The sequence below is a fragment of the Lipomyces chichibuensis genome (genome assembly GCF_038497645.1).
Source record: "Lipomyces chichibuensis strain CBS 12929 unplaced genomic scaffold V1513scaffold_15, whole genome shotgun sequence".
NCBI classification, from domain to species: Eukaryota; Fungi; Ascomycota; class Lipomycetes; order Lipomycetales; family Lipomycetaceae; genus Lipomyces; species Lipomyces chichibuensis.
The window spans coordinates 285704-301028 of record NW_027117467.1 but is presented as its reverse complement, the minus strand read 5'-3'; the positions used below and the strand labels follow the sequence as shown (position 1 = coordinate 301028).

General features: G+C 47.1%; 4 protein-coding genes across 4 annotated transcripts; all 4 read left to right on the top strand.

Annotated features, from left to right (window-relative positions):
• Positions 1-78: 78 nt before the first annotated feature.
• On the top strand, positions 79-4603 carry V1513DRAFT_444787 (uncharacterized protein). Its single transcript, XM_066898011.1, has 4 exons — positions 79-496; positions 553-655; positions 710-3019; positions 3073-4603. Exons 1-4 carry the CDS (start codon positions 408-410, stop codon positions 4381-4383), a joined length of 3813 nt encoding a protein of 1270 aa, XP_066753682.1. The 5' UTR covers positions 79-407; the 3' UTR covers positions 4384-4603.
• A 1317-nt stretch (positions 4604-5920) lies between these two features.
• V1513DRAFT_444784 (uncharacterized protein) lies at positions 5921-7998 on the top strand. The gene is made up of 2 exons (XM_066898010.1): positions 5921-6259; positions 6313-7998. Exons 1-2 carry the CDS (start codon positions 6076-6078, stop codon positions 7656-7658), a joined length of 1530 nt encoding a protein of 509 aa, XP_066753681.1. The 5' UTR covers positions 5921-6075; the 3' UTR covers positions 7659-7998.
• Positions 7999-8211: 213 nt separating this feature from the next.
• Positions 8212-11770, top strand: V1513DRAFT_444780 (uncharacterized protein). The gene is made up of 4 exons (XM_066898009.1): positions 8212-10063; positions 10114-10732; positions 10791-11375; positions 11433-11770. The coding sequence occupies exons 1-4, from the start codon at positions 8651-8653 to the stop codon at positions 11606-11608; spliced, it is 2793 nt and encodes a 930-aa protein (XP_066753680.1). The 5' UTR covers positions 8212-8650; the 3' UTR covers positions 11609-11770.
• A 245-nt stretch (positions 11771-12015) lies between these two features.
• Positions 12016-13896, top strand: V1513DRAFT_469340 (uncharacterized protein; the record flags this gene model as incomplete). Its single annotated transcript, XM_066900133.1, has 2 exons — positions 12016-12912; positions 12968-13896. The coding sequence occupies exons 1-2, from the start codon at positions 12198-12200 to the stop codon at positions 13894-13896; spliced, it is 1644 nt and encodes a 547-aa protein (XP_066753679.1). The 5' UTR covers positions 12016-12197.
• Positions 13897-15325: the final 1429 nt, after the last annotated feature.

Sequence of the window (15325 nt, the reverse complement as noted above, 5' to 3'; positions counted from 1 at the left end):
GTGTAAAAATTATTTTATGGGTACGGCGGGTACGGCTGCAATGGCTATTTCTGACATTATGAAAAGTTTGGTGGCCATTTTTGATATTTGCCCTTGAAATAATTATGGGACGGTGGCCTCAGAAAGCTATACGCAACACTTAGGGAGACGACGTTACGTCGTTACCCTACGCGGCTACAGATTTAGTTCTGTGGCGTGGGTTTACTACAGTGGCTTGAAAGACGGCGGGCAGCGGAGATCATCACGATAGCACTGATGCTGGGATATTAATTTACTGACCACTCGCACTAGTTTCATTTTGCTTCCTGCGTTTCGCTGTTAGATTGGCTATGTATGCCTGAGGACTGCTACAAAGAATTCCATCTGCTCGCTCAAGCAGTTCGCTACTGGTCTATTCACAGGCAGCCATGAACGGCGTGCCTGTGCCTAACCATCCGGCGGGTTCTTGGAAGGACGGCCTCTCGCTGAACCACCGCCAGGCTTTTGCCACCTCCCTGTGGGTGATATAGCAAACTTTTAGGCAGCAATATAAGTCTAACCTTTGCATTCTAGTGTGGAGAGTCTGAAAAAAATCCCAATCGGTGGACCACCCGAGCGGATTGCCAAATATGCACAGCAAACGGAGAACAATGCCTTCGATACGGCGCAGTCTAGGGTAAAACTACGCCACGGTTGAAAGTTCTTAATTGAAGATGCTAATACTTAGAAGGAGGAATATTTTGCAATTATGAGAGAGCGGATAGAATATGTTCGCAACACGGTCGATCGAAGACGAAATGCTGTCTTGAACAACAACCAAGTGGTTCCTCAAGGACAGTCTACGCATCAGTCTCAACCTGCTCAAGCACCACAGCCACCGTTGCCTTCTCAACACCAGGCACAGTTTGTACCCCAACAACGGCCTCCGGAGGACGTGTTTAACACGATGCCGATGAACCAGCAAACACAGCAGATCAATCCAGTCGCGCAATTTCAGCAACAGCCGCCGCAAGTACAACAGCCACTGCAGGGTACTGGTCAGACTGCAGTTCCTAATGTTTCTGGTAATCAGCCCCAGTATAATGCCGCCTATGAGAATGCACTGAGGCAATTAATGAGCCAGCAACAGCATCAACAGCATCAACAGCAACAACAGCAACAACAAAATCAACAAGGCCGAAATATCCCGATAGGTATGCGGCCCCAGCAAGGCCAAGCCAGTATTTCCTCGCAGGTTACTCCACAATCACAGCAGCAAAACGCTCAAACTCCTAGAAATGCAGCTCTATTGGCGATGATGCAACAGCAGCAGGCCCGTATGCAAGCCCAAGCTCAACAAGGAAACGTCACGACGCAACAACAGCAACAATCTAATCAGCAGATTGCGCAACAGATTCGTCAGCGTCTTGCACAGAATGGCGGACGAAATAATCCGACTGAGTTGCAGGCGATGTTACAAATGCTCAAGCAGCAACAGCAACGGCAGCAACAGGCCCCACAACTCCAGCAACAAGACCAAACTGCGCAGCAAATACCACCGCCTTCCCAACAGCAGCAGGACTCACAGACTAGTATATCGATGCAGCAGGTCCGGTCAGCGACTGGACAGCTAATGAACGATGGCAATACGCCGAATAATTATTCGCCGATTCAACAAGCCCAAGTGCAGATGTTCCGAAAATTAGTGCAGGCACAAAAACAGCAACAGCAAGAGCAACAGAGCGCCGTTGCTGGGCAAATTCAACAGTCAAGGCAGATGGGCCTGGCGATGAATGCCACTGCTCAGCAGCCGCCGATGATGCTGCAGAATGAGCAGCCGATTCCTGGGACGCAACAGCAGCAAATCCCACAACAACCACAACAGCCATTGCAGCAACAGAATGTAATGCCGCGCAATGGTCCTCACCAGCGGATCGCAACTGCACAGTCTGCAGGGCGAACGGCTGCGATCGTACAGCAGGCAGAGCAAGGGCAACCCCAGCAGCCGCAACTGACAAGGCAACAATTGGACTCTACTGTAAAGAACTATGTTCTCAAGAGCAAGATTCCGCAGGCGTTGCTAAAGATGATGCCATTTTTGCCATCGGATGTCAATACCTGGACGCAGATATATAATCTCATGAAGAGCAATTCTATCCCGAGTGATGCATTACCAATTATTCGCAATGTACATGCGCAAAATGAGCAGCTGGTACGAAATCTTTTCACAAAGCAAGGCCAGCAGGCGCAACGTCTGGCGAATGACGCGTCTATGCCAGTCGGTCAGCGGCCCATCGCTGTGCCTGGTGTCATTCAGCAAGCTGCTGAAGATGCTAAGTCGAGCCCTGTTATGATAAATCAGCAGCCCACGAACCAGCGGCCTGGCGCACCAGGACCAAAGATAGACGGCTCTCCTTCGTTACCTAGGGTCGCGATGACTAACCTTCCACAGCACCAATTGCCTCAAGGATCTCAACCACAACAGTCAACAATGAACCAACAAGCATCGATGACAATTCCTCACCAGTATTCTTCAGGCCAAAGCACGACGCCTGTCATGCAACAGCAACAACAGCAGGAGGCGCAAATGATGTATAATAACATTCTCTCACAATCTCCGCAAAGGAAGCAGACGACGCCGACTATACAGCATTCACAGATGCCTCCACATCAGCCCTCACAGCAAAATCAGTGGATGGTTGACGCCCAACAGAGTCAGCAACAAGCCGCAGCACAACAGCTGCAAGAGCCGCTTCAACCTTATATTCAACAGCAAAACCCTGCGGGGCAGTTTGGAGCAGAAGGAGCTGCTAATGTTCAAAGACCTTCCTACGGTCCTGAACAACAGGAGCGTGATCGAACTAGAATCCGGGAACTGTACGAGGAGGTTAGTCGTTCGCGCGCTAAGCAGTCTCCAGTGGAATTGTTACCAGAGGACCAAACAAAGACTCGAGAGATGATTTTGCAGCTTCAAGAGGCTTGTAGGCAAATGGATAGGCTGATCCACTGGGCACATGTCAATTTTCATAACGAAAGCGTAACGAAGCGATTGATTGCAATGGTATGTTTCTGTTTCAATCTATGAGTTTATTCGAGTTTGCTGATCATTAGTAGCAATTTGCCTACCGAGAACAATTCGAAGTTCTTAATAGAGGTATTTTCTACTTCACTCCAGAGAGTATAGCGAAATTCAGGGTAGAACTGAGCAAATTTTTCAACTACGTTCGGCGTCATCAGCAGTTGAAACAAGGTAATGGCGGTGTCGCGCTGCCTATGAATATGGGAATGTCTACGCAGCAGTCTGCATCTGGGTCCCAAGTGTTACAACAGCAGAGTCAGCAAGCTGTTGCACAGGGAACTCCGCAGCAACAAATTCAGCAATCGCAGCAGCTGCAAGTGCCCCCTAGGCGGCCGCCTCAACCTCCGATGATGATGTCGACTATGCCACAGCAAGGTGGGCAGCAGATGTCATTCGAGCCGAATTTGGCTTTTGCTGCTCAGCAGCAACGGCAGAGACAGGGGAACACAGACTCTACCCCGACTACGGCGAATACTGTTCCTCCGCAACAGCGGCCAATGCAGCAGCAGCAACCGATGATGTCTCAAAGTCAGCAACAGCAAGCAGTATCCGCAGGCTCCTTCCCTGCGCAACAATTTGTACCTCAGTCTATGCCCGGGGCTACGCCAGTGTCGGCGCCAATTCCTGCTCCGAATGCTCGACAACCTGCTCGTCGCAACCAGAAGGCAACCGTGGTGGCGGCCACACAATCTCAATTGGCAGTTACAGCCGCCAATAACAATGCTCATTCTACTCCTCAGAATCTACAGACCTCTCAGCGTCCGAACTTTTCATCACCTGGGCAAGCTACGGTTATGCCTCAAGCTCAACTGGGAATGTCAGGACCTGGTGCTACTGCTCCGGAGCCTTCGCCGGTCATATCAAGTTCCGCAAGTCCACAAGGCGTCCCTATTTACACGCCGACGCCGCTTGTGGAAGCCACACAGTTGAAGCTGCCACAGAATAGGAAGAGACCTTTAGGTGGAATGACAAGCAGTAATAGTACCGGAACTAGTCCTACGATCGGCTCGGAGCCGCCACTGAAGAAGGAGAAGGCTGAACCAAAGGCTGGACCGAAGAGTAAACAGACGACTGCGCAAGCTAAAGCTGCAGCTGCCCAGGCAGCCCTAGCCCTGGCCGCAGAAGATGCCAACGCGAAGCAAAGAGCTGTCGACGAGGAAGTAGCCAGGAAGCGAAGAGAACTGGCGGAGAAAGATCCACTTGGCTACGCGCTTCAGGCCCTCGCGGATATTTGTGGCGTCGATCCCCAAACCGGCAAGGATATTAAAGAGACAGAGAGTTCAACGACCGGTATTCTGTCGCAAATGAAAATAATGTATTCTAAAATATTACGTGGCATCTGTTAAAAGCATGTGTGATGATTTTGTTTGGATATGTGACATGCTACTGTCAGTGGATGAGTCATTGTAGGAACTGGTGCAAATTTGTGCATAGATATTGTGGTTATCATTTCGTAGTGTTTAGTCATATTGTTTAAATGTAGTTGGGCTTGTCTGGTATTAGAGAAATTATGTGAGTCCAGAGTATGCTTTACGTCCTTTCCGAATGGCCAACCTTTCTTATGAGACCGTTACATCGTTACGCTGCAAACAAACATGTATAATAGCTAGTAGCTGCACAGCCGTCAACTTCGTCCAGGATACGGGACATGTTCGTTGGCACCAAAATATGAGAGAATGTGGCTGAGCCAAAATCCGAGCCCTGCAGAGGACAAGAATATATTCTTAACGTCGCCGTCAGCAAAATCAATAAATCTTCGACATTAAGTCGGACTTTGATCCCTCAAATCATCAGAGTATAACGGTCAGAGTGGTCCGTACGTCAATTCCCGTATTGACTGGTGGCACGGACAAATACAGGGACGAAATATCAGCTGAATACTGGTCCCGAGATTGGAATGTGAAGGCGAAAACGGGGTGCGGCGGTTTCTAGGCAATAGGTGTGGATACAGTTTTGGTCTCCATTCCAACGCGGCCTCGCGACAACTCGCGCGGAAGACATTGCAACCTGCGGATGCACTGACGGTGCCAAGGACGAGAATGAGCTCGTCTCTTCGGAAGATTACCGCCACGCGGGCATGTGAATACCTGCTCATGCTACCAACTAATGAGGAAAACAGGTTCGAATGTCACATTAGCCGACAGCTATGATATATGATCAGGACATATGGTCGCCAATCGTGATGGACGAGTGAATCAAAGTTTGATACGGTACCATCTGATTCGAGCAGTTGGAAGCAGTGTTGTTGCAACCTTTAGACCCAGAGTAGGGCTGGACACGATTTCGCCCCTTGTATATCGCCATATCGTATCGTCGGCGATACGATATCCTCAGAGGAGAACCCCTGGCGATAATTTAGGCGATAAAGCGCACATGACTCTCTTCTGTAAAGGGGTTCGGCTACTTAAGATCTTGACTCGATATTTAAAACACACTTTGCCACTTTGCAGCTTGAAACCAATTTCAAATGCTAGAAACTCTACTGAAAACTGCATCAGGCAAGTCATGGCCTCAACCTAACCCGGAGCTCGATGCTCTGGCGTACTGACGTCTATGCAGACATGAAGACGGTTGTGTCGCCTTGCGATCTGCTGGCTAGCCAGATTCGAGCTTAGAGCATCAATAAGTGGCTGGCGAATATACATGGCTGTGCAGTTCCTTAGTCCCCAGACACAAAGGTGGCTGGTGAAGACTTCGGCTGATCAAAAGCGGTAATGTGGCCGTACCGTATTACCCCTGATCTAGCCACTTTAAGCGAGATTGCCCAGCCAGCCGCACGAAATTGTAGGCTCCTCTTGGACCCTGAGAACCAGCCACGTCGAACAAATAGCACTATGTGCGACTGGCTTTGCGTAGCAGGATTTCTCGCAGATAGTAGTGCCTTGTAATGATATCTGGCGGGGTCCACCGTTACCTGCAGTCATAAAAGATCTGACATTTACCCCGACCGCTTCACAGCAGTTTCCTATTATTTTTTACCAAGGTCTGCACAAGCACGAATACCGCACCTAGCAGATCAAGTGGTTAGCGAAAGCACAATGGTTCGCTATTCACTGTCGCTCGGTGTTCTGGTGGTTTCTCTCACATTATCTTGCGTCAGTGGAGCCCCAGCGCTGTTCTACCCCGTTGTTAATGTGGATGGTGGCTCATCAGCCGTGGAGACAGTCCCCGTGACCGAAGAAGGCTACTTCACAATACCAACTTCTACATTGGGAGGAGGAGGTAAGACTAACTAAAATATATATAATTAGACTGGTGTCTGACTATTATGGAAGCTGTCTACACGTCTTGCAACGCATTTTCAATCGAGACTGTCGTGCACACCACCACGGTCACTGTAGACCAACAAAGCACGATCACAAAAATCATCGGAATAGATTCTGTCAGTACAGATTATCAAACGCTCACAGTCACCGAATATTACACAATCAGACCCACTGCAGAGTCGAATGCATCTGTTACATCCGGCCACCAGAACTCGATCACGCAGACTGTGGAATATACTAGTCCACATACGGAATATAAGACTCTCACGGTCACTAAATATCCAACCATCAGTCCGTCCCGGACTACTACGGCGTATGTGACAGTTACGCCATCCCACTCCGCGGACAAGACAACTACTGTTACAATTACTGCGGCTCCAATCACCATTACCGAAACCATTGGTTTGACGACGCTGCAGTTCGAGCAGGTAACTCTCACAAACACCCAATATGTAACCGTTGCTCCCGAACAAACGATTTCAAAGTCTCTGACAACAGTCGTCGCTACTCCGACCCGGTCCGACGGATATAAAACGGTGTACGTCACTCACTACTCTTACCTATCCCCAACTACTGTGACGATTGTTCGAACAGTGAATCCTGCAGAAGTATCCTCCACAGCAATCGCCGCTCAATTATCCGAATCTAGGTCTTCTTTTGTCCTGTCGATGCCGATATCGTCGGAGCCATTATCTGCACAAACAGCTTCACCATCATCATCATCATTAGCAGCAGCAGCAGCTGCTGCATCGGATGCGCCTTCTGAAACCTCAAGTGCATCAAGGTCAAATTCGGTAACTGTGACAGTCACCCCGTCATCGAGTATATCTTCTTCCGCTGAATCAGTGACGGTAACAGTTACAGAGCGTGTCCCATTCCTGTCGTCACCTGAGCCAGTAACCGTTACGGTCACTGAAGCAGTGTCATCATCCAGCGGCGTTGCAATTGCAGTCAAACCCTCATCGACGCCCGTCACGGCCGTGACCATATCATCTGAAGTTGACAGCACGATCACAGTGACCCAACCTGGCGAGACATATACTCTAATAATTGACCGCACTGCAATTGTCACCGACAGCTACACGACATATGTGACTGAGTATCGCGCATTGTCTCCCTTGGTCAGTACCACATTCTCCAGCAGTCTTATTGAGGCTACCCCTAGTCCATCCAGCCCAAGTAGTTCATCTGGTGACGGAACTGGGAGCACTGTCTTATCACTGAATGTTCCAACGCTTACGCCGCCCTGGGCTAACACTACCATCACCACCACCATTCCCGCTACCTCCACTTATTATCCGTCAACCGATACGATTACACAATTTAAAACGGTTCACAATGGGACATTCATCTAGTGATCGAATTGTTGTATTTTATTTGGATTGAGAACGTAGTGTCGCGGAGAACCGATGTACCACTTTTGTAAATCATTTTGTTTGGCTCATAGAATTGGAGTTCGTGAATACTGTTTCTTGGCATTTTTCTTGTTCATTCCCTTCGCGTGTCGCTCAATTTTGTTCTTATATTTTAAGTCTCTCTTTGCAATCATTCTTTCCTCAATGAATGAATGACTTGCAGACGTTCTGGAATTTTGGCCGGAATAAACTAAGTGTGTCATTTACCACGTATCATAAGTATGTAATAGCAACAGATGTAGAGTGTTGACGCATAAAAGAACAAATTTGACTCTTCTGTAATATGTTGTTGTTAGCAGATTCATGCTCGCACTATCCGCGCATCAGTTCGTAAATTTTCGAACGAGTACCGTATTATACCGCAGCTGGTCCTTAAGTAGTTGACATACATATCTCGCCCCATGTGCCTTCCGGCGATTCCTAATATTGCAAAACATTTAAGTCAACTTATGGCTACTAATCTGATTGATAAATCACGCCTACTTGCGTTGCCTAATATTTAATCACTGCCAAGAACAAGGAGGTTCACGACAAGACTTTTACATAGAGACAACTCTCTAGTTGCCAATAATGCGTAAATGAGTCGGATCAAGTGAGTCCTATAGACAAAAACAGCAGGGATTGTGAATGAATTGCCTGAAAGCTTGGATTCCCTTGGACATGTACTGCCAACATTCTAGGTCACTAACGGAGTTGTTGCTGACGCCGACCCTGACCGTTAAACTCTAGACAAGGCGCTAGAGTACTGCAGCAACACTCTCTGATTGCAACGGTTTCTTGCCGGCAAGCCTGTGACTGAATTATACCTTCTATTACTTGACACCGCCTAGCTCGTAATTCCGTGCCTGCAACGAATGGGACGAATTCTACAGGCGTGCAGGTTTCCATAAGCTGCTGCCTTCTTGCTTTCCATTATTGACAACGACTCGATCATGCCGGACGAAGAGAAGTCACAGCTCTATTTATATTCAGTTCCGCCACCGTACGATGATCTAGATGATTCAGCAGAAGCTGGTCCGTTTTTGTCGACCTCGTCGTCCTCGTCATGCTCATCCGCGCCAAGCGAAATTGCCACACAATCTGGCGCTGAACAGCGACAGCAGTCTATTCCTCGAGGCTTAATACACCACGAACCGCGGCGAGCCAGTACTGGTATACAGTCAATAGATTTGTCTACACCAAGATCATCTACAGAATCTGCTGGGCTCCGGCGCGAGATTATGCAACTGGATATTATCGAACCGCCTCTATCAGACACCATGATGCGACCCAGCATACAGTCGCGTCTCGCTGCCAATATAAAGTCGAAGCTTACAATTCTTAATCGACTGTCATCGAAACTGAACGTGTTTAATGGGCTTGGCTCACGATTCCAGTTTATGAATGCGTTCTTCTATTCAGTAAATAGCCGCTACAATGCAATCACGTCGAACTTGTCTAACAGTCTCAATACACATGTTGAAACATTCGGGAATCCTCTTCTGATTAAGAGACTAGCATTTGTCTTCATGCTGTCGCTAGGAATGTGGTTGATTATTGCATCGGATTTGCTTCCTTTTGGAACTTCGAACGGTGGATCGAGTTGGCCACCAGAGCATTACCCACTCGACACTATGCGAGAGTTTTTTTTCCATGAAATTAGTGCGAAACAGATAGCAGCACATATACAAGCATTAACAGCATTACCGCATATGGCAGGTACAAAAGGAGATTTGAGTATGGCGACATATGTAGCACAACAGTTTAGAAACTTCAATGCCTTCTCCTCTGTGGAGACAGAGCCATACGACGTCTTTTTGACATACCCAAATCGAAGTGGGCAGCGATTAGCACTACTGAGCGATGAGAAGACAGCTCGAAATTTCCGACGACAAGTTGTGTATGAGGCTAAATTGATCGAAATTGAAGCCGTGTCAGGCACTTTTGATAAGCAGCCTTTTCCCATTCATGGGTTGTCTACAGCAGGGAATGTCACAGGCCATGTGGTCTACGCCAACTATTGTACGAAGAAGGACTTTGAGAAACTAACTGAGCTTCGGATCTCTCTGGATGGCGCAATTGTCTTTTGTCGATATGGTTTGGTGCATGAGTCCTTAAAAATTAAGGCGGCAGAGGTTTATGGAGCAGGTGGGGTTGTACTATTTCGCGACAGGCCAGATGGGGATATGGCATCATATCCCGATGGAAGAGCTATTCCCGAGGGCGCTGTACAGAGAGGCAGCGCTGGACTCAGAAATTGGGCACCGGGAGATCCTCTGACTCCCGGTTGGGCTTCAACACCACTCGCAGAAAGGGTTGGTAGAGCGAACTCTACTTGTCTTGTCAAAATACCAAGTTTGCCAATTGTGAGTGTGTTTTACTGCTATTATTGAAACTATCCTAACGGATGCTTTAGTCATGGGATGATGCGAAACATTTCATAGCCGCGATCAAAGGCTATGGAAAGAAAGTTGACAGTCCCTGGATTGGTCAGTTCTCTGGAGTTGACGAATGGTGGACTGGTTCGGCAGAAGGACCTACAGCTAATCTTCGGAATTCGCCAGTTGAGCAAGAACGACAGCCTATCTGGAACGTAATCGCTAAAATTGAAGGTACTGATCAGCCCGAGAAGGCGGTCATCCTAGGTGCTCATCGAGATGCTTGGTGTTATGGTGCCTCAGATGCCATGTCAGGTACAGCTGTGATGCTAGAAGTCGCAAGAATTTTGGGGTATATAGCTGTTGAGTTCACATGGCGCCCTTTGAGGTCAATATATTTTGCATCTTGGGACGGCACTGAGCAGAATCTTATGGGAGCAACTGAATGGGTTGAAGACAACATTAACATGTTACGACAAGACGGAATGGTTTACATTAACTTGGATCAGGCTGTCAGCGGCACACAGTTTAACGCAAGCGGAAATCCGCTGCTTAATTCTGTCTTGCTTACGGCACTTGGCCAGGTTTATGACCCCTTTAGGAATAAAACCATTAGGGATCTCTGGGGGAATTTGGAGTTGCCACCATTGGAAGGCGGTAAGTATTCGGCAAATGCGCACCAGTATCATGGTTAGATATTAATTCGCTTATCTAGACAAGGATACAATTCCTTTCCAGAGCTTTGCTGGGATTGCTTCGATAGACCTCGGTTTTAGCTCTCCAGGTGGTTATCCAACCCGCACATGTTTTGATAACAAGGAGTGGTTAAACAAGTTTGGCGATCCTCCAGAGGTACTTATTTCTTCTGATAAGCTGGTTCAGCTGTCATATGACAAGAATGACCTTGGGGATGATGGGTATCCCTACGTATTCCATAAACTTCTCACCCAAATTGTCGGGGCAATGGTCATCAGGTTTGCGGATGAAATGGTATTACCGTTTGACTTATCTTCTTATGCTCGATCGATCTCTCATTATATGGCCGAGTTGGAAGCATATTCGGGCAAGTCAAGGAAGCTCGACGTGCAGAGTCTCGTCAAGGGCGTATCGGCTCTGACCGAGAGTGCTTTGCAGATGGAAAAGTGGAACGAGGAGTGGATGAACAGTTTCATGTCGATGGGCCATGTCGAAACGACAACCATGACCGCTCATCGTTGGAGTCGGAACTCGAGATTAACAAATTTTGATAAGCATCTATTAAATATGGACGGCCTACCTGGCCGAAATTGGTTCAAGCATGGTAAGCTATGATTCCCTATATTGTGACTACTTCATCGTGACTGACACATTCGTTTAGTCATTTTTGCCCCACAAATGTGGCCCCCATCTGCACAGGATAAGTCGTACTTGGCGTCTGGAACATTTACGGCTGTTCGCGATGCTTTGGAGCGTGGAGACGGGGAAGAAGCGCAAATACAACTGGATAAGATTTCCGATCAGCTCTATGAAGCAGCTCAGAAACTTGTTGGTTAGGAGTTGGGCATATCTCGCACCTATACAATTCCTGTTATTTATTCCATCGCATCTGTGGTTTAGTTTATTTTGGGAGTTGGCTATTTGTTTGGTACTTTGATTATTTAATAGGGAGTATGGAGATTTCGTTGTGTATGGCTCTAATAAATTAATATTTCAAGTGAGTGAGAGTAGTTAATACTCTGAATTATGACATGTAGATGCCGACAATCCGATACTGTGGCGTTTTCCATGGACATGACGTTGGTTTGCTAGAGACTCATGCCAGAGGGTTAGGTGGTAACGACCTCGCCATTAGGCTCGAGGGCGCCATTGCGATCAAGGGTTTAGCTAAGCGCTAGGCAGATGAAGCAAAACAAGCCCAGCTACACCTCACCCTCATTGCGATGAAATGGGTGTTGGCGACCTGCCCCACTATATCCTAACGTGCTTCGAATATTAACAATCTTATAATAGATTATTTCGAGTCTCGTTTTACGAGCAGCGAGTGGTTCTATGACTTAAAAGTGGCTTGATGCTCTGAACTAACAAGGAGTCTGATATTATGTCCGGAACATCCATATCCACCACATCACTCATTTGATCTAACATGTCGGAAGGTAGAATAAAAATACTTTCTCTGCCCTTTGAGATCCAGCAAATGATTCTCGCGTATGCGGGAGCCATTAACATGGAGAGCGGAGAGGTCGGACCGAATCTGCACCTGGATCGAGTTTGTCAGGTTTGGCGCGAGATTATCCAGACTGTGCTATTTTCTTCAATTGAGCTCAAGGCCAGTGCTGAAAACGAGCCTGGACTCGATAAATATAATGGCGCCAACTTAGATCTTGCAGAAGTTATTTTTCGGACGAATCCCGTGCTGGCGACATATGTGCGGACGATCAAGATTGCATTCCTTTACAAACTGATCGATCGAAAAGACATCACAGTGATCAAGGCGGCAATGGTCAAGATATGGAACCTATTAGCACTGATTGCTGAGCCTAGAGTGAAACGATCCAAGAATTTAATTTTTGCGCCAAGGAGGGAGAGTTTGAAGATTATATTTCAAGGATTTCCTGATCGAGCGCCACATCATCCCCCACAGCCGTTTGGGAACAACATAAAGCTCAGCAAAGGATATAAGCTGCCAGATATTAATGCGCCCGTAGAAATCGAATTAAGAGATGCAGTTCTGAGAGGCCGGTTCTTCTCCCCAGATTCGATCAACAAACTGGTTGATACATTGACGAATTGCCAGAGGCTGAAGATTAGTTACAATTTTATGGACGGAATTTACGAACATCATAGGCAATACTACCCTTGTACGTGGGATACAGTTATCTATTCGTGATCTAGCGTGCTGACGGCTCGATTCAGATGTACTCAAGAGTCTTCGAACACTGCCGAACAATATTACATACATGGAGTTGGACTTTCATAGTCGCATATTCAACGATAGAGGTCAGCTGAGGCGGGATGTGTTCGAGGCTCCTATATATTGCGGTGGCAAAGGTGACAGATTGAATCAGATTCTGAGGCAGATAGCATCGCATTTAAAGTACTTCAAGTATACTGGTCCGGTGACACCGGAATTATTCGGGGAGCTACCGCTCTGCTTGACCGCTCTACATCCCATAAACGGCAACGTGCAGACTGGTCCTAAGCCGGACATTGATAAACCTATAATTACATTCCCTGATCTCGAGGAACTGTACATACGGTTTGACATTCACGACTCATTCGGCGAGCCATACTTCGAGCGTACGACCGATTATCGTGAGATGCCTTATATCGGTATGGAGGATGACGAATATCTAGATGACATAGTCGGCGATCACTTTGAGCTAGTGAGCGAAGTGGCAGATCAGCCTTCAGGATACCTGGGTGGAAGCTTGTCGTTTTTGTCACCGACTGTATCAAGACGATCTAGACGGAACGACAGATATTTCGATAATCCGAACTTATACACTGCAAAACGGGACATGATGGCTCGGTTATCCAACGCGTATACTGATGCCATGAAGACTAAAATGCCGAAACTGAATGTGTTCTCGATTAAGGATTACGCCGGCGTTTCTAGTTTTGTACTTGCAAAAAACCCGTTTATTAACCAGAAAGGTCTGATTCCCCCGTCAAGACTCAAGGAGATCAATGATGTCAAAAATAAACACGTGCTTTACATACGGCATTTTCGACCAACTGGCGCTTGTCTGGCCGATTGGAAGGAGAGATACGATGCGGACCAGAAGCTGGTTGTCAAGGAGGACAAGATTAGATTCTCAGCTACTATTGAAGGATTGTTGTGAGAATCTCGAACGTGTAATATAGGGAATCTGAATTTGGAGTTTGGACCTTGTTGGGTATTCGGCTAAGTCAAAATGAGCTTAGATAATACGATATCGCGGAGTTCCTACGGTTTATTGACGGAGCGCTCTACTAGTAAAGTTTTAGTGAAAACAATATTGATAGTTTCGATCGGTACGATAGGACAATGTTCTGAGATCGGCTAACCTTAAATTACGCTTAAATTATGAGAAAGCACGTGCTGACATTCTTGCAAATTGAAATTGATACACGAACATACCCATACATAAGAACAACAGCCGTATATGTATGCAGTATCTACGGTTATTTATAACATGCTAGGAACCGCCACAACTGTACCGGCGAGTATGACGCAGCAACCCAAGTGTGCGTTGTTTGAGTCGTTATCCTTCCAAGTCTAGATGACGAGCCATACTACTAGTGATGTCATAGCAGACGACCTGGAGCTGACAGAGGTTAAACTGGAAGTTGAAAGTTCTCGGGGAAGCTGACTTAGTCATTGCTGATGACGAGCTCTCATCATCAATGAAGCAACGTCAAAAGCGGTCCGGAAGCATCCGATGACGCTGAGACCGCTGCTCAAGATGTTGGTCAAACTGACGCCGATGCAGCTCTAAATGTCGGAGCGCTAATCGCAAATCAGGAACAGCTATTTAAGCCGAATGAAATCCGCTAATTTCAATGATATCTGCTTCAGTATTGAAGACAGTGCAGCGCCTAGCTGATAACAATTAACGAGGACATACACGCAGACGCGGGACATTCGAGACACCATGTGATGAACGACTCAGCTGGTTGCTTCGCAATGTACGAGGCGATTGGTAATTTTGCGAGGGTTCCAGAAAATTTCTTGCCGACCAGAGGGAGAAGGAGGAAGTACTTAATGCAAGGATGACAGTTAGCTCCTAAAAATAAGTGGAGGTCGCAAGCACTGAGCGCTCAACCAGCCAATCTCACCAATTGGTAATATCAGTAATACTAGACTGCAGCATTCAATTGCTACTACCTACACTATCAGTACGAGTCTTAAAGCTTGGGCGTAACTATAGACAGATGTAGTTGGCGACATCAGTGTGGGCTAGCCCTCTGGCAGTGTTTGATCGGATTATGTGTTCACTTCAAAGATAAATTCTACGATTAAGCCTAGCTAGCGAAAGAAGTGGGATTGCTGAGTAACAGGACGCAGACTGTAGCCCGATCAGCTATGGCAATGGAAAATATGTGATTCATGTGTGCAAATTATGCAATTGCAGCACTTAAAACACAGTAGCAAGTTCGTGAGGAATTCTGCAAGGCTGCGGGCGCCGCCATCCCATTCAAATGGCGCCGTCGATACCATCTAACATGTTCATACTTGAAGCTTTCCTCGGAGTCGGGCCACAGTTATGTGAAACGAAAACAAGCATCGTC

Coding starts and splice junctions, on each gene's coding strand:
- V1513DRAFT_444787 (XM_066898011.1), top strand. CDS start 408: ATGAACGGCGTGCCTGTGCCTAACCATCCGGCGGGTTCTTGGAAGGAC. Junction 497..552: donor CAGGCTTTTGCCACCTCCCT/GTGGGTGATATA, acceptor TTTGCATTCTAG/TGTGGAGAGTCTGAAAAAAA. Junction 3,020..3,072: donor CGAAGCGATTGATTGCAATG/GTATGTTTCTGT, acceptor GATCATTAGTAG/CAATTTGCCTACCGAGAACA.
- V1513DRAFT_444780 (XM_066898009.1), top strand. CDS start 8,651: ATGCCGGACGAAGAGAAGTCACAGCTCTATTTATATTCAGTTCCGCCA. Junction 10,733..10,790: donor GTTGCCACCATTGGAAGGCG/GTAAGTATTCGG, acceptor TCGCTTATCTAG/ACAAGGATACAATTCCTTTC. Junction 11,376..11,432: donor CCGAAATTGGTTCAAGCATG/GTAAGCTATGAT, acceptor ACATTCGTTTAG/TCATTTTTGCCCCACAAATG.
- V1513DRAFT_444784 (XM_066898010.1), top strand. CDS start 6,076: ATGGTTCGCTATTCACTGTCGCTCGGTGTTCTGGTGGTTTCTCTCACA. Junction 6,260..6,312: donor TTCTACATTGGGAGGAGGAG/GTAAGACTAACT, acceptor CTATTATGGAAG/CTGTCTACACGTCTTGCAAC.